The sequence below is a fragment of the Amblyomma maculatum genome, chromosome 11, assembly GCF_055883805.1.
Source record: "Amblyomma maculatum isolate TAMU_Amacu chromosome 11, ASM5588380v1, whole genome shotgun sequence".
Taxonomy (NCBI): domain Eukaryota; kingdom Metazoa; phylum Arthropoda; class Arachnida; order Ixodida; family Ixodidae; genus Amblyomma; species Amblyomma maculatum.
Genome location: NC_139354.1, coordinates 19852506 through 19876305, shown reverse-complemented (window position 1 = coordinate 19876305; position 23800 = coordinate 19852506). Strand labels below are relative to the sequence as shown.

The 23800-nt window shown below is 46.9% G+C and overlaps 1 protein-coding gene across 1 annotated transcript; it reads left to right on the top strand.

Annotated features, from left to right (window-relative positions):
* Window positions 1-817: 817 nt before the first annotated feature.
* Window positions 818-23800, top strand: LOC146173018 (uncharacterized). The gene is made up of 4 exons (XM_084585589.1): window positions 818-1198; window positions 16762-16914; window positions 17027-17266; window positions 17547-23800. The coding sequence occupies exons 2-4, from the start codon at window positions 16846-16848 to the stop codon at window positions 18429-18431; spliced, it is 1194 nt and encodes a 397-aa protein (XP_084441715.1). The 5' UTR covers window positions 818-1198; window positions 16762-16845; the 3' UTR covers window positions 18432-23800.

The window sequence follows — 23800 nt, the reverse complement described above, 5'->3', positions numbered from 1 at the left end:
CGTTACACCTCGACGCGGAAACTTAATTCCTTCCAACAGGTGCAGTTTTTTGACAGGTGCAGTTCCACTACGATTTTCCGGCGGCTCACTTACGCAATATATGATGATAAGGGGCTTCTACTTAATCGAACGCTTACTTTTTTATTCATGAAAACTATTTTATTCATGAAAGAAGGCAATACGCCCTATATTGCTCTTTATACTACGCACTTGCGTACTAGTAAGAAATCGCTAATACAAAAGTAAAAGAAACCATTAGAGCATAATAGAAAATTCTCAAGCCTTAGAAGTTGAATGGAATTACCGCAACTATTAAAACTGGTTGATAAAGCACCTACGGGCTGCAAGTAAAGCAGTCCACTGAATACTGGCCTCCGAGATCCCCAACTCTGTACCGGGTTTTGACCTTTACTTCACAGATGGCGCTCTTTAACATCTCCCTTCAAAAAGGTATGATTGCGTCACCAAATACGTCAATAAACGTCACTGTTGACGCCATCACATTTTTCTCTCTCTCTTTAGCTGCCCATCGCAAGGTCCATCGTCCATTGTCCTCGCTGTCGCCTGCAAATAAGGCGGCGTGCGAAAAGTGCGAGACACTGCTAAAGTAGAACACTGTAGCTAAAGTGAGCAAGTGTGAAAGCGATCCGAATATGCACCTGAAAGCAATGAGAACACCTGGGCTGAAATAAAAGAACATGGATGAGAGAGCGAGGAGCAAATGAGTGAAGACGGGGAACACGGGAAGAGGAGGAGGGAGACGCTGGAGCAGATTTTTTCTATGCTTTTTCTCTCCCCTCTCCTGCTGACTGCAGCGTCGCCCTGCCCCAACCCAGCGGTCCAGTCCAGCCCCGCGGACAGAAAAACACGAGAGGGAACGCGAAAACACGAAGGCGAGAGCGGATAAGAAGCGCTAGGCAGAGAACCCTCGCTGGTTAGGAAAAATGTAAAAGGCAGGAACAAAAAATGTCGCGCGTAGCTCAGCAGTACGCCGTCGCTGGCGAGTCGGTTGCGGCTGCCGCCGTCGCGACCGCAGTGCCCGTTTCGTCGCGAGGACTTCGCTGGCGGTCCGCTGGCTCTCCGACTCTTGTGTGACGAGCCTTTGGTGCGACGGGTGACTTCTCTTTCACGAACGACAGTCGACATGCGTCGCCGTGTCCATCGCAAAGGAAAAGACCTAGCAACAGCAGCAAACTCGGTGAGTAGGCTCCACCGATCCGCTCGGACCAAGATACTTTTAAGTCGTTATCGTGCGTTTATACTTCTGCCAAGAAAGCCGGCGGGATTAGGTCTAGCGCAGGGTGCGGGATCGTTCGCGTAGATCGTAAACTTGCCTATGAAAGTGGATGAAGGCGCATTGGGAGAATCAGCCGCGGAGCTAGGAGCTCGATCTATCGCGTCACAACCGAACTCCGCAGCTGTGCTTGCGTTAGCAAGACGGGCAATTAGGTGCAATTCTAAAACATTTGGCAGTGGCACTGAGGGAACTTTACGCCCTACGACGGTTATGGTTCTTGGCTTCCGCTGAAGCGCCATACGTGCACTTTTGGGCCGATTTCGAAACAGCACAGCCCGCTTCTCACTTGGGTATGGAGCTTTGGAAAGACGTTGGTCTTAGCTTACACGCTTTGACTCCTTGCTGCAGACGAGCTCTGCTCAACTTATTTATCGCCAATGCGAACCCACCTTTGAAGGGTTGCACGCCCGAATAGTCAGGCAAACTGTAGAGAGAAAAAAGGGCATGATATACTGCGACACGCTTTATGTAGAACATTATTTTTTCTCTCTCTTTTTATTTCCCTAGCCAGATATTGGCCTGTCGGCGCTCTTACTGTGCCAGACGGTGAAGGCACGCTTATCGCGTGCAAAACAAAGGAGGAAAGTGTTTTCGTCCGAGTCAAAGTCTGGAAACGCGCGACGAAGCCATCGCGTTCCCGTTTGTTTTTGCTAGAACAGCTACCACGGGGAAGGATACAGGGGACTGTACTGTACATACTATATTCCATCCATTCCTCTCAGTTCGATGGGCTAACACGCTTTTGGATGTGTCATCTTTTATACCTGTCAAGGAAAAGAATCAACAAATCAAGCAGAAAGATACCTCATACCAAAAGAAAAGACAGGAGTTTCCACTTCGTTTCCAACGTATTCAAACATTGTTTGATAGATTTCTGGGATAACAATCGGTTCATCAATTTGTGGATCTATTTCTCTCCCGACATCCTCATTTTTTCATTAGAGCTAATATCGTCCGCCTGGAACATATATAGGATACTGTTTTCACTGACGTCTTGGTGATGACGTCGTAAAGCCGATATGCTGAAAGTGTGTTCATCGTACTTTTATATTCTCATTAGAGCAAATATCGCCCGCCTGGAAAATATATAAGACACTGTTTTGCCGATATGCTGAAAATATGTTCATCATACTTTTATATTTTCATTAGAGCAAATATCGTCCGCCTGGAACATATATAGGACACTGTTTTGCCGATATGCTGAAAATGTGTTCATCGTGGTTTTATATGCAAGCGGTTCATGCCAATAGAGGGAAGTACAGGGCTAGGGATTCCACAAGAATTGTGTTCAATCTTTGTGTCACTGAGTTATGCGAACGGTTGTTTTCGCGGGAAAAAGACCCGGCAGCGGCAGAGACCCTGTGCGTCTACCATGACTGTGCCCATGTCGCACATGTTCACCTTGGTAACACAAAAGTCGGATTGCTTGTTATCTCGCAGCCATTTGTCAGTGGTATTCCATTTCGCTCGCCTGCCGACCCTCGCTCCTCCTTGCCCGAAGTACATGGTTGTCCATGACCTAAGTTAGGGAGCATAATGACTTCATTTTCGATCATGGGCCGTATGGATTAATGTTATCAACTGACGCCTTTACCTGTAGTACCCTACACGAGACATGCGAGGCAGATAAACCAAATTCCTGTCTCGTACCACGTTGACGAATGTCTTCGGTATGGTCACACGTGACATGAGTAACCAATATTTAGTAGCCGTTGCTCGCAGCATCAAAGCGGTAGGGCATCAGGTGGGCGGTTGAGATTAGGAAGTGATAGACCTCACTTCGCAAGTGATCTGTCAGTGAATACTTCACAGGCTGCGCAGCCATACTCGTATTACTCGTACTTGAGCCATACTTTAGTTAATTAGTCCTGGTATTCCCTAAGAAGCATTTTATGTTGGTTCGGTTCGGTTTAGGTTGGTTTGGGTTTTAGGGTTTAACGTCCCAGAGCGACTCAGGCTATGAGGGACGCCGTAGTGGAGAGCTCCGGAAATTTGGACCATGTTGGGTTCTTTAACATACAAGCCCTGTATACATGGACTCGACAGCACCGGGTCGGGTAAGCGTCGAGTAAGCGAGGTCACCATTACTCGACCCGATTGGTGTCTACATGAACTCGCTTTCTAGCGAGTAAGTATCGCAGCGGCGCGTAGCGTCGAGATTTGAAGTTATTGTGCAAGTTTCTTATTTGATTCCGTTGCCTTCTACTATCGAGAGCTTCGATTATTATTTTTTATCGTTGATGAGGGCTAAAAAGCATTCAACTTCGCTGACGCTCCTCGCCGTTCCGGTTGCTTTTTAATCCCGGAGTTCGCCATAACTCGACTACATGCTTTTAGACAAGCGGGTCAAACTGACATCGCACAGGGGCGCCTTGCTTTAAGCCTCGCATCAAAAATCGGCCGGGATCGAAACCGCATCCTTGGCTTCAGCAGTCTAGCGCCGTAAATTCTGAGCCACCATAGCGGGGCTAAGCAGCAATTTCGTCGACAAATCTGTCTTGCACGGTACTACAACATATTTTTTTTATTTTGTACAGCCAGTTCATTCCCTTATTTATTTAACCGGGGTGTATGCATTATCGCTTTAACGCAGATGTGTAATGATTTCGTTCTCGGAGACACACTGCATGAACAAGAGTGAACAGCGTCGCGAGCGACCCTTGCGGCGGATTCCGCGAACAGCTCCCCGAGTTCTTCGTATGGCGGAAGAAGAGGAAGGAGGTCATAGAGCACTCTTTCTTTCATTCCCTTTTCGCACTGCCGCCCCTTTACTACCAGCGCCTTCGTGACAAACGTCAGCTGGACACGCCAACCGCGTGTACGAACTGTCAGCTGCTGCCTTTTCCCGCGTCGCCGCTCTCTCTGCCTCTGCGGGGGCCACAAGCATATACGTTCCTTATTGAGCTCAGCAGCTTGAGCTACACAGCTGCCTTTCGCGGGAAGCCATTTTGGTTCCTTTTATAACGGCGATATATGGCTGGTATTGAACTCCCCGAACCATAACTGTATGCACACGGAGACGAGGACAACAACAACAACAATATTAACGACAATAATTCATTCATTCATTAACTCAACCTAGTCCTTTTAACACTGCCTTAAATTGTATCCAACTTACGAGCTCACCAATCGAGCATCAAAAGTATATAGATTTGTCAACGACCACTTTTAAAAAACTATGTAATAATGAATTTGAAACAGAAAAGTGTATGCATTCAGGTACATACTCTGAGCTGCAGCGGACTTAATTTGCCGTAAACAATGTTCCAGTTATATCACAATGAACTCAAATTCACTAATCAAAATCTTTTCGGTAGTTAGTGCCAGTGAAGAGTTCGAAGGCCTATATCGGCATACCAATTTTTGAAACGAAGAAATAGGTTATCTTTTACTGCAGAGTACAGTCTAGAACACTATTCTGTAGAGCGAAAAAAAATCCAGAGCTTTTTTTTTTTTCTTTTTGTAACAAAAACCGTAACAGCTCATTGGGCGCGCAAGAAGCTGAAGCAAACGTGGCACCCGCTGATGACGTTGGCGACTATACGGCGCCAAATTCGAACCGCCTACTGTGTGGGTATGCATGCAATTCGCTCCGCCTCTCTTAAAAATGACGACGAAGCAGTTTTCAGTGATTGTTCTTTTCTTCACACCAAGAGTTAATGCAGAAAAATATACGCCTTCCCTCGAAAGTTCTCAGGTCGGATGATCGGCTTTTAAGCCATGTAAAGTGGGCATTTATTAGCTTCATAGACATATTAAGTGTTTATGGTACAGAAACTTTTGACAGGCCCCGGAAATGACGTGACACAATAGAACATGCAGTTCGGATTGGGCGCCTTAGTCATTTTATACATCATTAGCCAACGCTCCGTTTCCACAGATGCGTCTCATGCGCTCAGCTTCCGTTCCCTGCGGAAAAAGCGGCGGTTTTCCTCGAGAAAATTTGCTCTTCGTTTCGGAAACTCATATAGCATCGTCTTCCTCGCGGCTTCGAACTCCACTGGCACTAACCGCCTAAATCGCTAAATTACAAAGTTAGTCGCGATTTAGTCATTTACAGGTGTACCTAGTTAGAATTATTTTTACAGCAACTTACGCCCGCCGCAGTTGAGAGTTTGTTTCCGAATCTGTTGTTTTTCCATTTTCAACTCCCTATTGTTTTGATCTCTTTGAAACATTCGCTGAAACATCCGGTGTATACCTTTCGGACGTCCTAATTTCTGCCCGATTTCTGAATTTTTTTGCGATTAAGCGACGAACTTAACCGATTAACCGACGTACTTAACTTTGCACTGATTTATAATCATTTCTACAACCCGGTTAAAATATGCTTCTATGTTGCAGTGGGAACGAGCATATAATGCTACCACTCCGTTGTTTTCAGCGGGCAAACTGCGATGACCGCAGCACTTTTCTTTTTTCTGCGGGCCCTCGAGGGTAGGCGACAGCCATTGACTTCCAGACAGAGGTGGCGGGCGCTTTTTGTTTATATGTCGAAGCATATACAATGACACATCCATCCGTCCGCCCATGACAACAAGTAGACATATAGTCGATTTTTACTGAGAACGACACTCTGATGAAGTTGTCTTTGCATCCCTCTGAGCTCGAATTCGAACATTACATTTAATTTTCAGAAGCGCGCTTTCTTGTAGTGATCGTTGACTTTAAACAATCCACTGCCGAGTCCCTACCGTATCCAATCCGTCTCGTCTTGAATTTTTCTTGGGTTCGTTTGTGCGGTTGTGGAATGCATACAGGGGCTCGCGCGTCTTTGTTCACCTGATTTTGCCGCTAGGAAGAACGTGGCGTCATCTGTTGCCCTCGGAGTTATCTGCGCATGCGTACTGACGCTCGCACGATATAGCGGTAGACGGGGCTAGAATTCGGTTTGGACAAAACCGTTGTTTTAGAACGTTGACCGGAAAATACCTATATCTTAACAGGGGGCAACACCCGCTGCTATTACACGAACCACTGGAGCAATGCACAGTCTAGATGAAACGTTGAACCTATATCTCTAAGGCAATGATCGCGATGCCGGAATAAAAGCTATGCTTTTTCGAAATTTCGTCGTTAGCTCACCCTTTGCACGCTGAAGAAGAGTGTAAGACAGCTAAATTTATCGAGGAAATGATCGCTGCAGTGTAGTATGCATTAGCAAGTTAGCCTAATTTCTAAATGAATCGGCTGCATAGAAATACTTGGGCCTATGCGGTCAGTGGCACCTGATTTCGACGTAATTAAATTCGCTAACTTTGGTAGATGGTTACGTCCAACAATACTGGAAACTGTTTCGCTCTAAGAGGTAGTAGACAAAGTGGCTTCTTTTAGAGGTCATCTTCGAAGGAAGGATAGAGCAAAGACGCCGTGGTCCTCCACAGATTGCCAGCATTGTCTGCATGAAAACGCATTTCGCATTTCCGCAGCAGTCTAAGCGCACAACGTTTCGCGAGTGTTTCTGAAAAAAAAAAAAAAATTCTGTTATATCATAGGGAATATCATATTCCTCGGGAAATTACGGTTCTTCCTTCGTGCCATATCCATGATTTAGTTATAAAACGAGGCCGAACCACATCTGTTTATTTTTTGTTTTGTTTTCTTTTTTCCGCAAATGTAAGTATTACATATGCCTGCTATTTTCGCTTTAAATGCTTGAGTTTCTCGGCGTTACGAAATAACGACCGCTCTATAAAATTCCCTGATATCATGGACGCACCTTGTAAGAAACTCGATAGCGTGGCTTTGGTATACACGGCCAAAACAAATTTCGATAACTTGGCCATAAACGCTTACGCCGAAGTTGCTTTCGTGGTACGTTGCCAGGTGGTTTCGATTTGGCGTTACACAACCTCTACCAACGGTTCTGTGGACACTTTCTTCAGAATCGTTATAGAGTTATAACAGCTATATTTAGAACGGGGGGAGGCTATCAGTTTGGGGGATAGAGGAATGGTGGAGCATACCATGGTGAAAAGAGCGAACGGTGTGGCTATAGGTTTGGTTAGCGTTACCCTAACCGCTGTGACCATATACTAAACCTGCCTAATGGCTGATCGGAAATCCTTTCTCAGTAGGAGGCACGGTGGAAAAGCGGTGCATCTATTGCGCATGCGCATGGAGATTGACGCATGCGCTGTGACACTTTGCTCCAGAGCCTTGTCATTGCAATATGACGTCCAGGAATAGAAATGCCACGTGTCTCTCACATTGAAGCCTCGGTTGCAACTGCTTATAGCGTTTAATTCGCCGGGAATCGCGCCACTTCGTACCTGTTCGATAGCGATCTCTGAAGGCACTTCGCCGCTGGCATTGCTATTACTATCATCTGCACGCCTGCTGCAGGATAAATGCATCTCTCCTTGTCGTGTACCACTTTATCCCCGCAAAGTCGCTCATTTCGTCCACCCACCCCAGCTATATATATTTGCTTTTTCTTGGAATCCATGCATTTACCCGTAGCTATAGGAAAGACATTGAAGGACTATGCTATAGGTTATACCGTGCGTTCACGTTACATGCCCTGTCCATGCATGGCAGTTTATTATTCTTGATTTCAATTTCAACCAGAATGTCAGTAACTCGTCTTTGCCGCCTGACCCACTTGCATCGCTTCCAGTCTCGTAATCCTGCACATATATAATTTTCATTTCCATAGCTGACTACGTTCTCCTCAGTGCAAAGTCACATAAAGGAAAGGTTAATAGCGCAACAAAACGACACTCACAAATAGGCACAAATAGACACACGGGACAAGCACTGACTCCAACTTCTTTCTCGGAACACCGCATACATACAAACTTCTTCTTCTACATCCAAATGCTCCCACAAAGTCAGCAACAAAGTCATTATAGCATTTTAGGCCCACCTTACCTAACAACATTTAACAGTCGACCTTCACTACTGTACATTTTAAACCAAGTCTTTTTATATACGAGGCTTCTAGCAGCTCACGGGCAAGATTATCCCTGCCTAAAATCTTAATTTCTTTGAACTTCGGTTCGCATTTTGTCTTGAAATCGCGCGATTTGTAATGAACAGGTAGATGTAAATTCTGATTGTTTTTTAAAGAGCGCGTATGTTGTGCAGCCCTATCGTTGATAATGTATACCTTTCCACAGGTTAAGGGGATTTGGTAAATAACCCCTGTGGCGCATTTGACAAAGGACTTGACATGCTTTTGCTTTTTAGTGCATCTCCTCAATGCAAGTTGAGCGCATTTCCTTAGCGTCCACGTTTCTGCCCCATAGGCTAGTACCGGTTGGACACAGCTCTTTTGTCCTTTCATCTTGGGGGTTACTGGAAAACTTCCATTCATGATCTTCAGTACCTGCTCTACTAATGCTTATACCGCCCAACCCATATTAGCGTTCATCTGGCGATATCAAAGTTGTTAGTCTGCGTTTGTGTGCGTCCTGCCTTTCCTTCGTCCGTGTCCTATTAGCGCAGCTTTTTATTGCATCAACTATACAGTCCGATGCAACTCAGGAAAGCAGTGACTGATGCCCCTCAAATGAGGCTCTCCAGCCAATGGAATCGACCGGTTGCCGTGACGTCATGGTTAACCCCAAGATACTTTGTTGGGCGAGTTGGTACTTATTCATTATTAATTTAAACAGCGCTTGTACTGTGGCTTTATTTTATCTTGTCCTTTGTCTTCGTGTTCGCGCTGTTTAAATTAATAATGGTTAACCCCGTTTCACGGAGGCGCCTGCCAGCGACCAATCGATTTCGTGCTTGGGGATTAACTGCTTGACGTCATTGGTAGAGGGCCTCATTTAAAGAGGGACGTTCGCCGCTCTCTTCCGGCTAGAAAATCGTCGAAAAAAAAAAAAAGACGAGAAGTGTCACTTGGAGGCATTATAGTTTCAAGCATGTCATTGTGTCATGTGTGGTGTCCCAGCTAAATTAACCAAGGTTTTTAATGAATACAGTGAACCCTAGCCCAGTGAAACCAACTAAGAACTGTTCAGAGGTCGACATCCTTCCTAATGTGCAGCATTGTATCGATCGCTAAAGGTAATTAATTAGTAAATACTAATCAGCGATCCTTTAATTATTGGCTCTAGGAAAAAGTCAATGCTACATAGCCTCGAAAGACACATAGAGAGAGAGAGAAAGAGAGAGAGATCATAGTGCACAAGTGAACTTGCTGGATCCGAAAACCAAAATTTGCAACACTATGTGCTGCAAAGAGTGAACATTTTGCTACCAACACCTGCAGTCGCTGGTTACGAGCAGCAATGTCCTACTACAAAGAACTGCTACAAGAAATATGTTGACAGTTCCATCACTGTAAACCTATCCGCTATGTGCGCATGCGCGATGTACGCGTACGGTAGCGGTAATCGGTGAGTAAAGATTCCCCATCATGTGCATTAGCCGTTTGAACGGTCGGGCCTCGACCCACTCCACGTGTAGAGCGCGCTTTTTTCTTGCACGTGTAATATGGCAGGCTGGCCTCGACACATGCTTAGAGCGGTCGACGCGTGCGCGCCGTGTACACAGAGCACAAGCGTGCGTGCCTCCCGCCCGCTAGAGGAGCAATCAGGAAGAACGAATGGAGCGAGTCATTGATGAGCACGTGTAGCAAATAGAAATATATGCTATTTATACACCGCACGCGTTAAAACGTGCAAGAGTACTAGGGATCCGGTTGAGCTATCCGATCCGATTCTGGCGGTTGAACGCGAGCTCCTGGGCAGCATGACGAGAGAGAGTCATTGTTAGGGAGTTGGGGCGGACGAGGGGTGAGGTGTTCGACGGTCATGTATGCGCGGTGTATCGGATGCTGGTCATACACACATCCACACAAGCGCGTGTGTCTGACCTAGTTTGACTCCCCCGCTCTCTCGCCCCCTCTCATATTGGCTGCTGCTCTCTCATTTATATAGCTGCGCTCTGATGCGTGGTAGTGTCGGTCGCGTGCGTGGCTAATTGTGTCATCACCGCTAGAGTGCATCGTCCTGTTTGGTTCCTTCGCCCTCCTTAAAAAAAAAAAAAAAAGAAAAACTGGGTCATTCATCCATATAGTGGTATAGTGAGCAGCATATTTAAAACTACGTTGTCGCCCCGTATGGTTATAAAACTTTACCATGTGCAATAATTACAACTTTGTCGTTTCAGCAATCTGTAGCCGCCAGCGTTGTACAGGTGTCCCATTGAGTGCTTCGTATCGAAGAAGCCAACGATTGTGGAACGTTTCGTAAAAACAATGCGAAACAACCAGGACAAAGGCCGACTTCATTTTTAGTACATCGAACCCTTTTTCGGCGCTCGTTCTGTGTTCTCGTTTTGTCATGCTTTTTTGAAGAAGAACAGCGTGACTTGGACAAGGACAGAAGGAACACATACACGGACAGGCGCTGACAAGGCGCTGATTTTTTTGTGAATTCGCAAACATGGCAGGAGATGGCATGTTTTCGTCTAGTGATGTTAAATCCAAAAATGACGCCGCTTTATCTACATTCCAGCTCGAGTGCCTCCTTTCAGTGGTCGCATTCGCGGCATGTCTTGTCCGCGATTGCTCTGCCCCAAATGGCCTATGTCTATGAAAAATAAGTATACACAATGGTCTGCCCCGTTGATAATATTTTGACAGCAGATGTATTCTGAGGCCAGGGGAAGCGGCGAGTTAATTACATACCGCGTGCGGCGTTTCGCAGAGTGGACTTTTATATTCAGTCTCCCCCAACTCTGCTGCGAGCTAAGTGCTGCCAGCCAAAAACTGATCGCCTTCCTCCGTGGGTCGATTACCTTTGAAATAAGGAAAATGTTCGCGCTCAGCATGTCTTGCAGCTCTCTGAGAGAGAGAGAGAGAGAGAGAGAGAGAGAAGGGGGGGGGGGGTAATAAGAAGCTCACCGAGGGCAGCCTGCAGTTTTCCTCTCTCCGAGAGGAGAAAGAAAGCAGCTGTGGGCTCGAGTCCATTGTTGTCATGAGGTCAGCTTGCCTATGTCAAGTGAGAACGAGCTACCCCGAAAGTGCCATCACACGTAACTAACTATTGGGGAACCATCCGGTGACCTACCTAGAAAATACATCATACAAAACACTGTTTGAATATTTCCTACTGAACACTTCATTATGAAAGTAAAAATTCTACATGATTTTATTTTGCATGTGAATAATTATGTATGTGGTTTTATTTTTGCTTTTGTGACCAATACTTGTCATGTGCCTATGTAGGTTTCTGTGATACATGTATTGTATTTTTATAAATACGATGTACTACTTTTGCTGCCAAAGTAACCGGCTGGGTGCCTGTGGCCTTGTCAAGCTGCCCAAGAGCCAGCGTTTACTGTAGGCATCCTGCCGCCATGTACTTTGTGGTGGTGAAATAAAGTTATTATTATTATTATTATTATTATTATTATTATTATTATTATTATTATTATTATTATTACATCCGGCAACCTCACCCTGCCATCCCTTTTTCGTTTCGGCGCGAGGGTTCTACCCGGGCACGGGGACCACCTGCACATGGCGCGGAAACGGCCTGACATCGCCAACGTGACAGTGAGCCAACACTGGACACTGGAGAGGGCTTCAGACGCCTCAGCGAGGGCAGCTTGCAGTTTGCCTCAAGCCGCAGTCAGTTGTTGTTGTGACTGTAGGAAGAAGGAAAAGAAAATGCACGGGCCTGCTACTGGCTCTGTAGCTGAGCCACCTCCGCTGCCTCGTGCAGACAGAAGAAAGAAAGTAGAGAAGAAAGAAAAAAAAAGATGGAGAGAAAGACGCGTGCCGCAACAGCCGACGTCCACCACCGGAGCGGTGGCGGGTGCAATGACGGCCCACAACAGACGAAAATTTGGTGGCAGGCCAGCCCCCGCCGCAAGCGGCGGTGACCTACCTATCCCAGCCCCATCAGGGCCAGGACCAGCCATCCTCCTCCCTCCAATGCAGTCAGTTGCTACGAAGAACGAACAGCGCGCTATGTCGACGCCGGAGTGTTCCATGCCCGTTATGTTGAGTGCGGCTGTACACCTTCGACTTCGAGGCACGTAAGGTTCGTGCGAGATCGTTTCCCATCTTGCCTCGGTAAGACCGTAGCAAAGAAAAAAAAAAAACAGGGAGCTCGAATCCGTTGTACCGTTGCGCCATGTGCAGCGTGGCTCAAACATACTCACGCACACCGGAAGCGGCCACCGGAAGACGACCGGGGCGGAGGGAGCGCTTTGCAGTCATCGCACGGTGGTGATTTTGTCTCTGTAGGGTTTTCTGAGCGCGCCATTTCCTGGCGCACGTTTCTTTATGTTTAGGGAGGGGGACTACCTGCTCTAGAAGACGTGTACGAACGCCCCTTCACGATGATCTTTCCTCCTCCCACATCCGCTCGCCTACCTGTCTACCGGTCGGAACGAAGCACACCTGTGCCGCGGGGTATGAGAACCAATAAACAACAAAAAAAAATCGCTGTTGCTGCCGTCTAGCAGCCATGCGCATCAGCTATAGTGTGCATCGAGCTGAGACGAGGACCCCTCTTGAATGGGATGAACTGGAGCCGCACAATGTAGCTCCTTGGGTAGGTGTTATGTTAATAAGAAATTCACTCATTTCTTTTTTTTTATATAAATGTACTCCACTGAAGAACTGCCCTGAGCACGTTTTAGACCAACCAGCCGCAGGGGTTGAAAGGTTAGAGCACTTGGCTACCAAACCGGAGCACCCGGGTTCAGTGGAGGCGGAACGCGAAAGCCGCCCGTACGCTGTGCGATTACAGCGCAGATTGAAGTCGATTCGGTAGCCCTCCACAACGGCGTTTCTCATACAGCTCAGCAGTGTCACTCCGGGACGATAAATTAGCCCCTGTACGACACCGCGTACTATATCTCCGTTTCCACTCCTTGGTCGGCACCCAAACATCGCCTCGTGCGGCAAGGGATGAAGGAAGGATTGAAATATGGTGGAGAGGTATCCCGCTTAATTCATTACTGACATATTGCACTGTATAAAGCCGGTACAGCCGAGCGCCGTTGCCACAAGAGTCAGAAAGCACGGCGGCGGATTGGACAGATATACAGATGAACGTGGGTGATTTTGAAACGTGGTTGCCTCGGTGATGCCGTCGGCAACAGCAGAGGAAGTTGGTGCAGCACTGAAGCGAAATCTTTGCTAGGCAAGCTTGTACACCAGAAAGTACAGAACAATAATATAGAAAGCATGCTGCACCGAGCGTTCATCGGACTTCGCTTGACTCCCATAAGGGCCGAAACTCATTTCCTCCTCTCAACGTGTCGAAGAAGTCGTCCACCTGTTTCGGCGTCGTCCGTTGACGACGACGTGCTTGAATGGTCTGGAGTGCGTGTGCGAAAAATGTTGTGTGTGTGCGCGCGTTCAGCGAAGGCGGTTGTGTGCTGCGAACTGTGTCAGCGCGGAGAGACCCGACCGTTTGATGCAATTGCCGCCATTTTGCGTTTAACGATCTGCGCCCCAGTCATTCCAGAGCCTCTGTAAAGACCGGTGCCATTGTGAGCGAAAGACCAGAGGTGCGTCTGGCAACGTTGTTGTTGGCAGGTGACGTGGCAGGCCACAATTCTAACCACTCTACCATTGATCGGCGTGCTGTGTGACGTCACGATACACAATGGCTGCTCCTTCCGATGCGATGCATGCTGGGTAATCCGCCATGTTGTCGTCGTCAGCACACGGTGCAGAAGACGCCGCGGACTGCATTGTCTTTTATTCATAACGCGCCCGATCTTCCGAGCACAGAGTCTGCAGGGAATCAGACGACATCTTGTACGCACGTAGGGGCAGCGCCTGAGTAACCGCGTGCTTGCTTGGTGAACAGTAGAAAACGATTCGCGTTCAATTCACTGCAGCCTTGCTGCGCTGCATTGTCTGTTGCCAGAGACGACAACAAGGCGAACTATCCACGCTTCGTGCAAACTCAGATTTCATAGCGTTCCCTACATTGCATCCACTCTGCGGAATTAGCCTGTACAACATATACGCAACGGGCACCCGCGTAAGTCAGCCTGTACAACATATACGCAACGGGCACCCGCGTAAGTCTTTTCTTAAGCGCTGCGTGCACGACCGCTGGGGAGGAGTGCAGGTTAAGGGAGCTGTGAAGTAGTGACGCGGTCGCCGGACTCGTCTACGCGGTTTTCTGTTCGGGTGAACACTGAAAGGAGGCCGTATACCAATTCACTGTTATCATGGTGGTATTTGATGAACAAGACGACATAAAAATAGTCGACGATTAACAACATCGCAGCTGGGACACATGCCTTGCTCTCATGACATGGTCAAGTGCGGTGGCAAGCTCGGCTTCAGTGCACGTCTCTCTCTCAAGACAGCCCCGCGTATCCCATTGGAACAAAGCCAGAATCGACTCCGCGTGTGTCTACCATAGTGGAATACCTCCACAATCCCAAAGAGTTCCGCCTCAGAGAAGCCGGCTAGGGGAATGCTTATGTACATCACACAGAAAAACAAGCGGCACCGGGGGGATAGAACCTGGACCTAACAAAGCGGATGCTGAAACCACTTAGTGGCGGTCGTTTCATCTAGCTGCGCCTCTGACTCGAACCTGCTCCTCGGAGTTGATGAAGAAGGAAGAAAAATACCAATCGGGGAGCGCCGGCAATGACCTATTCCGCTCACCGGAAACGGACTCGGCTCGTGTCTGTTCCTTCTCTTCAGGTCTCTCTCACTGCGCTCCTCCTTTTTCTCTCTGCGTTGGTGTATGTAAGCGTCGGTTCGCCCACTCACATACAAACACACGAGCGTACTTTTACGTGCCCTATACCGCTGTATTGTGCATTAAGTATAGGAGTGGTGTACGTCAGCCATCGCCGGCGCGGCGTCAGCGAGGCGGCGTCCTTTTTTCCGTGCCATAGAGTTTCCGTTCCTTTCAAACTGGCCGCCGGACCGTGCGAGAAAGAAAAAGAAGGAAAAAAAAAATCACTCTGCGCCTTTTCTTATCGCTGTTTCGTCTATTCGTTTTGTTTTGAGTCCGCGCATATGGCAAACGGCCTGTTCTTTGCCATCTCAAACCGAAGGGGGAGCGGTTTCCTGTGCGTCGGGGTGCATGCGAGACATCAAGGATGGGGGAAAACGTGTTTGATATGTTTAGAATACACCTATGCTGGGAAGCATTTTCACTGAGTGCTTGGTCAGTCACCTTTCTTCCGTTCTTTTCTTAATTCGCTTAGGTGTGTGTGTGTGTGTGTGTGCGTGCGTGCGTGGATTTGCGTTCGCACGAGTTTTCACAGCTCCGGTGAACTTTGGAGGGCCCTTTCTTCTCTAGAAATGCGCAAAGACGCATCATATCGACTGGCGTCCAGCTCGACCGTGCCTAAATTTGTAACCACTGCAGCCATTTCTGTTCTAGCATTAACCACTTTGTTACCATCTTGCCACGCTTGTATTCCCATGTGCGTTACATTTCGCTGCTTCCCTAACGATGCTGCAGGTGGTTGTGGGAAAGTGTGCCGACTTCCAGTGTTCTTTTTTGTTTACTTTGAAACGGTAGACAAGCGTCCTTTCGTATGCATTGTGACTATACTAACTGCTTAGTGCCCGCCTGCGCAGTCTTTCAGTTTTCGTTTCATTGCTTCTCCATTGCCTGCAGGAAAGCTCCTGCTCTCTTCGGGCTGATGCGAACAGGTGTCCATGCAGAGATCGTGTTACAACGCCTACCGTGCCTGCACCAGCCTTACTTATAGTAGCCCAGCGATCAATATGGCGACTCTCGGGGAGCGCGGCAATGTCCGCATAGTTTCGGTTTTGTGCTGGGCGAAGTTGTATTGCGATTCACGAAAGACGTCACCTGCTACTCTGAGAGCGGGAGAAATACACCACTGGTTCAGCAGTAAATAGCTTTAGAATCGAAGTGCGTTAGAAGCTGCTGAAAACGCGCCGAAAACGGTGCTGCTTAGGGCAGCTGCGAAAACCGATCAGTCGTTGCGCACGTCGCAGAAGTAACGTGACATGTAGTCTTGCTGGCTTTGCCAATCGCGCACGGTGAAGGAGCCAAACACGTTGCCGAAGCAGGTATATATTTCTAGGGGCCATATAGTTGACAAAACACATCCGTCCCGCCGAATCTTGATGCGCATGTGCAAGTAGTGCAAGCACTTTCCGCCTCAGCTAATGACGTCACTGAAGCAGCATATTGCAGCTACTACTTTTGCTGTTTTTTGATCGCCACGTTTGATTTTGAGTTTGATCAGGGCGGTGAGAAATCTCGGCCATCCGAAGCTCCGATTACTCTTCACGGTGATATCAAGATGGCGGCGCTCCATTGTCGGAAAGCTCCGTGGAAAGCCCTGAAGGAATTAGTGTTCTTGCACATGCTAGCCTGAGCCATCAGAAACACGATTCGGTCACAATTTTCGACTAGCTACCAAGCATAAAAAGACATTTTCTAAACTTCTGCGCATGTTTAATTACACGCGGGACTGATGAAGACCCGAGGTTCACAAAAAATTTGCCACGTCCCCCTTACGTTTTGCAGATGTTTCGTTCTTCGAGGCAACAGCTTGGCTAGCCCGGTGAACCTGCTGCAGTTGAAGCCCACGCAGATGCAAGCAGCATAGACATGGGCAGCTGTGTTTCGGCCCTGTCGAGCGTCGGTGGAGACAGGAGTCGCCGGGAGCGCGTTTTCCAGGTAAGAAAAAAAATTTATAGAACCTTCACTATTGTAAGTGAAAATGCACATTACCGGAGGCACCCTGCTCTTCCGGATCGACGGAGTCTTGAGGTATGTACTTTTATTGCAGGTGTGGAACCTGGACGAGCAAGGCATGGAGGTGAGCCCGGGCAAGATGGAGGTGAACGCCACTGACCTGGTGCTGTACCAGCGGGGCCGGCCGCCCGTCCGCTGGCCCCTGCGCGGCCTGCGCCGATACGGCTTCGATGCGCAGCTCTTCTCATTCGAGAGCGGCCGCCGCTGCCCCACGGGATCGGGCATCTACGCCTTCAAGTGCCACCGGGCGGAGGGACTGTTCAACGCCCTGCAAGTACGCTCGGAATTGTACTCCGTGAGGCTAGGTTGTGCTTTGTGCCAGCGTGAATTATGAGATCTGTTGCACGTTATTAGTATACTGTACCGACACAAAGTGCGGTCGTATATATATGCCAACCGTTCGGAAAAGCGGGCCAGCGATTACAGTGGCCATGCGTCGACCATTAGACGTCAGTGGATTGCAATAAGCAGCTGCTATTCTGGTTCCGCCATTTTTCTGTCCAGGTAATTGAAAGAAAAAATGTTTTTTTTTTTTTTTCGTCATCTGTACGCAGGAGTGCATTCAGAACTCGGGTGCTGCCTCGGCCATGACCACAACCATCAGCAGTTCGACTACGGCCACCGAACAGCCGGCTCCTCAGGCTCCCGTTAGCATACCAGTCACGCAGAGGAGCGACATTGTTTTTCCACTACCGACCAGCAACGGCCCTACAGTAGATGCGTCGGGCTACCTCGAGCCCATCGCCCTGGGGTCACTGCGACCTCCCACGGCCCAGTCTTCTATCGCCACGACGCCCACCTCGCAGGCAGTGCCAGGCTCACAGCAGCACCAGCTGCAGCATTCCTACGTCAACTCATGCGGCCAGTGCGGCCAGCCCCACCCGCCTCCCTGCGTCGACATCAACACCAACTATGCCAAGCTGGACGACCTACTCCGGCAGGAGGCCGTTGTCAAGCAGAGGGACAGCAACCACTTCTATGTCAACGTCAGCCCAATGCCGGCGCAGCAGCAGCACCAACAGACACCAGCGCCGCCACCACCGCAGGCGCACTCGTACGCGAACCTCAGCTGTCCCGCATCGCCCGAGCGCGCAGGTGCCTCCGCCAGCAACGGTTTGGCGGTGGACGAAGTGAACTACGTGGTGCTGGATCTCGATCACCAGAGTGACTCGAGCACTAGTGCCGTGTCACCCGTGGCGACTGCAGCGCCGGCAGTTGCCGCAACAGCCTCAGGGGGCACCACCGTTGTTGGGGCTGGCACCAGCCTGACGCCGGGTTCGCAGCCTACGTCACCCCTGCGCACTCCAGAAGGCTATGCCACCATTGACTTTGACAGGACGGCCGCGCTTTCCAACTCGGCTAACCCGAGTGCGCACCACCATGACGACAGTGTGCGCAAGACACGCCACAACAGCAACGCCGTGCCGGTGCTGTGCTAAGCTGCCCAGCATAAGCTGTTGCTGTTTTGTGTGTAGGGCGGTGTGACAACGTGCCCATGTGGAACTGTGATGCGGCTGCAGTCCAGATGGTCCCTCTTGCAAGTGGCGCCTCTGTGTGGACAATCTGCACGAATCCTGGCTGGTGCGTAAAATTTGAAAATGCGAGGCGACAAGCGCTCCCACTTCTAGATGGCGGCTGCAGCAGCCCTGTCTTGGCAACTGATTTCTGCAAGTACCTGTCGTGAGCCATCTATCATTTCTTAAAGAATAGTACTTGTGTAAAGTTTTGTGCTTTAAACAAAGCAGTTTTGAAGTGGTGCTGAAAATGATTGTGCATATTATGCGATTTGATATTCCTCTGGACAAGGAGTATGACGCCAACTGCGACAGACACTTGGCGTTCAGAGACTTAAAGAGCACTTGTGTAGCGAAGAAATTTGTTAGGTTGTGCATTACACTCTGTTCCTAGTTTGTTTGAAGTACAGTAGAGGCTCGGTGAGAAACCAAGTCCTCTTTTTACTTTTACAGGCTGGCCTCTGTAATTTTGTTATGAGCTTAGCAGAAAGGTCAAATGGATAGTGAGTGCAAAAAAAGAAAAAGAGAATATAATGACTGACATTGTTCTTCCATAAATTTATAACTTGCTTCCATTTTGAAATGCACACTTGAATAGATTACTCTTTCTGTTACATTACCCTGTAGTGCACTCACAAATGTAACTACAGGTAAGGTGAATACCTGCTTTGCCCATGCTCTTTGAAAAGCATGCTTCACTTTCAATCACTAAAATTTGATATGCTGTTCATGAGTCTAGGAACAGTGTTTAAATAGTTGTGCCAGCTAAGTGGGAGCTCAAAGCAGAGAAAAGCAAATGACTGTTGCAGAAAAAGCATGATATTGGAGTTGCTTTATGGAAAAGTCCGCTTGTCTTCAATGTGACGTATTATTGTAAAACTAGCTATATAACATCCATGTCCCCATTACGTTGCCTAGGAGATTTAGTAGTAATGTCAAAGCATCAGTTGTATCTAGGCATGGTGCTGGCTCAAAGCGACCTAAACAGCTCATGGCATATCGAGACAAATTAGGAATAGTGTCAGTTAGAGCTCAAAAAAGAATAAAAATTTGTCTTGAACTTTGCATTTAACGTTAGCGTCTTCTACTGATCACATCTCACTTGATCTATGAGGCTTGTTTAAAGCATTGCATATATAAAGCACCTGAGTGAAGACACCTGTGCCCTTCTGTCTTGTGGAATGCCGGTCTGGCTTGCCCTTGCATGGCTGTGGTTGTATTGCCATATGATCTCATGCAATGCCTGCCATTTCTTCCGTTTTTAATGATGCAATTTGTCTTGTAGTTATTAAGTTTGTGTGCCTCAATGATGGTATCAATTGCTTCCCGAGGAATTGAATGTAGGGCATTATAGTTTCTACTTTTACGCTACCATTGTGACTGGTTATTAGTTATATTTTCCGAGCAAGTTTACAGGTTTTGGTCGGAATTAGTCACAGGACAGATGGACAAGCTGAATAAGCCAAGGCATCAAGCTTTCCTTTTTGTTTTCTGTACCCTTACAGCCAGGTTTTATCCGAGTAATAGTCACCGACAATTTCTAGTCTCAATGTAATATGTGCACCAGGCTACCTTCGTCAATTTTACAAGTTCACTAACCATTTGTGGACTGCTAACTGGCCTTTATTAATATCACATGCTACCTTCTAAATAAACACTGTCTAAACTGAAGCAACTGCTTTCAACAAGGTTACCGCTTTCTAATCGTAACAAGGAGAACTTTGCTTTTTTAAGACAGGAAAGGCAAAAGAAATAATACAGGTGTTCCCATCCCCGGCCATTTCCACTTAATGCGAACTGCGTGAGCCATTTTTGTTCGTGTGGATGCCTGGGGATAGGCTACACCGCTATGCAAACCTCAGCAATGATCACGGAGTCCTTTTCGGTCATGATATCAAGTTTTAATTGCATTGCGGGAAAGTTTTCAAATACATTTTGCGTCTTTTTGTCCTAGACGGACATGAACATAGCCAGAGAAAACCACAGGGCTCATTTTTACTAACCACAGTAGTTTTTAGAGTCTCTATGCAGTCACTGCATATCGTTTTCTGTGCTAGTTGCACACACAGTTTGATTGGACTTGTTAGGGCACGGGGAGCTGAACTGTCACGTCAGGTGTGCAGCCATTTCTCCCGAAAAATACTTGAATACAAGCGCAGTAATTCAATCCACTCATATGCTCTTTCTTTAGTTGTTTATAAGCTACCACAGAACTTTGATCATAAACAGTCCATCTTAAACTGCTGCTGCAAAGCATTGTTTTATGCAGTTATTGTGCTTCACCATCGAGTGTAGGCTCAAATCAACCGAAGTTGTTTAAGGGACAGGACTTGTTTCACTTGCTGACCAAAGACGATAAGGTGCTACTATATCACACCCTTTGCATTTTATGGGCATTTCTCACAATTTCACCCCAACAAAATGGCCGTGAAAAACATTTTACCACGGGTTAGCCAAAGATTATTGCTGTTTTGTACTCAAAGTTGACATGTGATGATGATCTCATAAAGTGTTTCTTGTTTTGCTATCTTTTTTTATTACTAGATGTTATTGTATGCAGTGTTCAAGCATATACCAGTGAAGACTATAGCACCACAAACTTGTATGCAGCAAGCTATGGTAACATGTATGGTCATGAGATACCTTGCTGTGTCTGTGGACATTCTGCATACCACATAGTTCCGAGCTCACATGTTCACTCGGCGTTTTCCAGGAGTTAAGCTGTTTACTATGTTTTATTACTCTCTAATGTTATTCAGGTGGATAAGTTTTGCATGACAGGCGATACACCAAGCAACTGCTTTCTCAGACAGCTGCCACTGGATTAAAGCTCCTATTTCAAGGACTAATGTCAAAGTGATAATATATCCAGCCTTAAGCTTTTGTCAGCGCTTTTAAATATCCATATGTGACAGTGTTTCAGTCACATAAAAAAAGGCGTGTTCAGTAACACTACATATTGCATTGCTGCAGTTTTCAGTCATGACCGGTACAGGGTGTGCTCTCTAGCCTGACTTTGGCATTGCATCCAGTCAGTAGAAGATGCATAGGTTATGAAATATGGCTTACTCCAATGCAGCTAAAACAATTTTCAGAAGTAAAATTTAGCTGCAACTTTCATGAGCAGCTCACATCAAATATGAAGTAACCTCTTGCATCACAGCAAAATCTGTAAGCGCTTCTATCGTGTCATATTTCATGCGTCACCTGCATAGGCACACAGGGTATCTGCAGCAGTACATAAAATTTCGAGTTGTTTATTCCCTACAGTTGTTGCATCACATGCTTGGTAATCGTAACGGCAGGAGCAGTTGCTCGTGCAGTTGCTATAGCAACGGAAACTTGAGAGAGGTATTGCTTTCTATGAGACACATTATGCAGCATAAAAAAGCCTCTAGTAAAAATGAGTCTACAGATGAGAGAGACAAATATCTTGCATATTGCCAAAAGAGCTTTATGGTATGTTAGGACATCTGCTGGCAAAGTCAGTGCGTTAATATATATCACGAAAGAAACCAAGCATAAAATACATTTGTCTCGCAGAATATCTTGTATGTTGCAGCTGAAGAAACTTTCACGTTTATGTGGTGTGAATGATGATTTACATATATCCTGCTGCCATTCTTCTTTTATGTACAGTGTGACATGCATGGCTTGTGTAACACCGTGCTTCACGCCAAGAGCATTTTTGCAGCTAAGCAATGAACACTCTTGTCCAGGAAAGGCAAGGAAGCCGTGCTTTTGTGGCAGTGAACTTCAGTGTTACACATAAGTGTTGAAAAGTCATATATAAAAATAAAACATGTTACTTCTCATGCGTGTGCAAGTCTGAGTGCACACAAAGTGTCATTTTTGTCACAATATCAAGTGTCACAAGACCTAAGCTAATACCAAAGACCACTTCTGTATGTGTTTGAAGTGTGCTCGGGTAGCATGTTGTTCAGGTGCTCGAATTTTGGGTGCTGTTAATCTGCAGTCATTTTGCTGTTACTTCGCACATGTGGTGCTAATTGCCGGTTTGAGTCACCGCACTACTTCAGAAGGCGCACTTTGATTATACTGTACAGGCGTTAAGACTCCCAACTGTTCAAAGTATCTGTTTATTTCATAACAACACCAAGAGTGTTTATGCATATAGAGGTTGATGAAGCAAGCATGTTCTGTTTTGTGCTGGTTATGTTTGAAGCCTGCTGATGCACGAGTTATTTACTAGTACTGTTCTGCACTGTGGACTACTTATTTGTAGATGCAGAGACAAAAGTGATCGCAGATGCCGACGCTTGGTCTCACTATCAGCATGTGGCAAACCATATGCTGATAGTATAAATGTGTTTGCCATTTGCAAATGGATTGAAATGTATAGAATTTGAGCTTTCATGTGTTTGGCTATGTGTGTGACGTACATGTCTATTGTACAGTGTATCGGTGTTGCTCTTGTGAGTAATTAAGCATTTCTTCCGTACGCCTACAGCGGGAAAATGTTGACCAGTACCTTACTTAATGTGCCTCTGAATGTGCAGCATTTGTGAGTTGATAAACAGAGTCAAATTGCTATATATTGTGACCTCATACGTAGGTGTGAAACTCTGCTAAACTGCTTGGTCAGAGAGCATGTCAACGTGCAGAGTTATAGCACGCACTACTGTGGCGTATTCTTTAAATTGCTTCACGATTCCCTGGCATTAGGTTACCAAGCGTTGGGATGTCTTGCCAGTGCGTCAAAATTTCATGGGCACAGCTGACATGTTGACATCAAGGGACACAGTGTTGCTGAGTGACGAACATACTCTCTGGGCAGTAATTGCAAATGGCAGTTTTGGCAACACGATATGGTCGTGGGACGTGCACGTCTCACTCTGAAGTTTTACTGTAAAATGTTATTTAATGATGAGGGTTCACACAATAATATGGTCCTGAGGTAGATGTGCACGCAAAAACTCAAACTAGCGCTTTGTTCTTGCCAGCATCATGCGTTTTGAAGGCAGCCCCGTCGAGTCCGAACTCACAAGATTAGTTGCTGAAACATTATGGCGCTGTTATGCACATGGCTTTGCTTGAAATGGACGCATGCATTCCAATGCTTGGTACGTATACAGCTAGCAGGCAGCGCAATCCTGCTTCGGAAGCTGTAATCATCGTCGTCACATGTAAAATGCTTGCCTGCTAAACAAAATGCCAAAGAGAAAACAGAGTATATATATATACATATTATATATATGTGCATGCCAGGTGGCCCTGAAGTCGACTACTATTTATGGAGAAAAAGACAAAATAAAGTATCTTGATTCACCTTG

Excerpts from the sequence above, each read along its gene's own strand:
- LOC146173018 (XM_084585589.1), top strand. The coding sequence starts at position 16,846 with ATGGGCAGCTGTGTTTCGGCCCTGTCGAGCGTCGGTGGAGACAGGAGT. Across the intron at positions 16,915-17,026 it reads GCCGGGAGCGCGTTTTCCAG|GTGTGGAACCTGGACGAGCA; the intron begins GTAAGAAAAAAA and ends CTTTTATTGCAG. Across the intron at positions 17,267-17,546 it reads GACTGTTCAACGCCCTGCAA|GAGTGCATTCAGAACTCGGG; the intron begins GTACGCTCGGAA and ends ATCTGTACGCAG.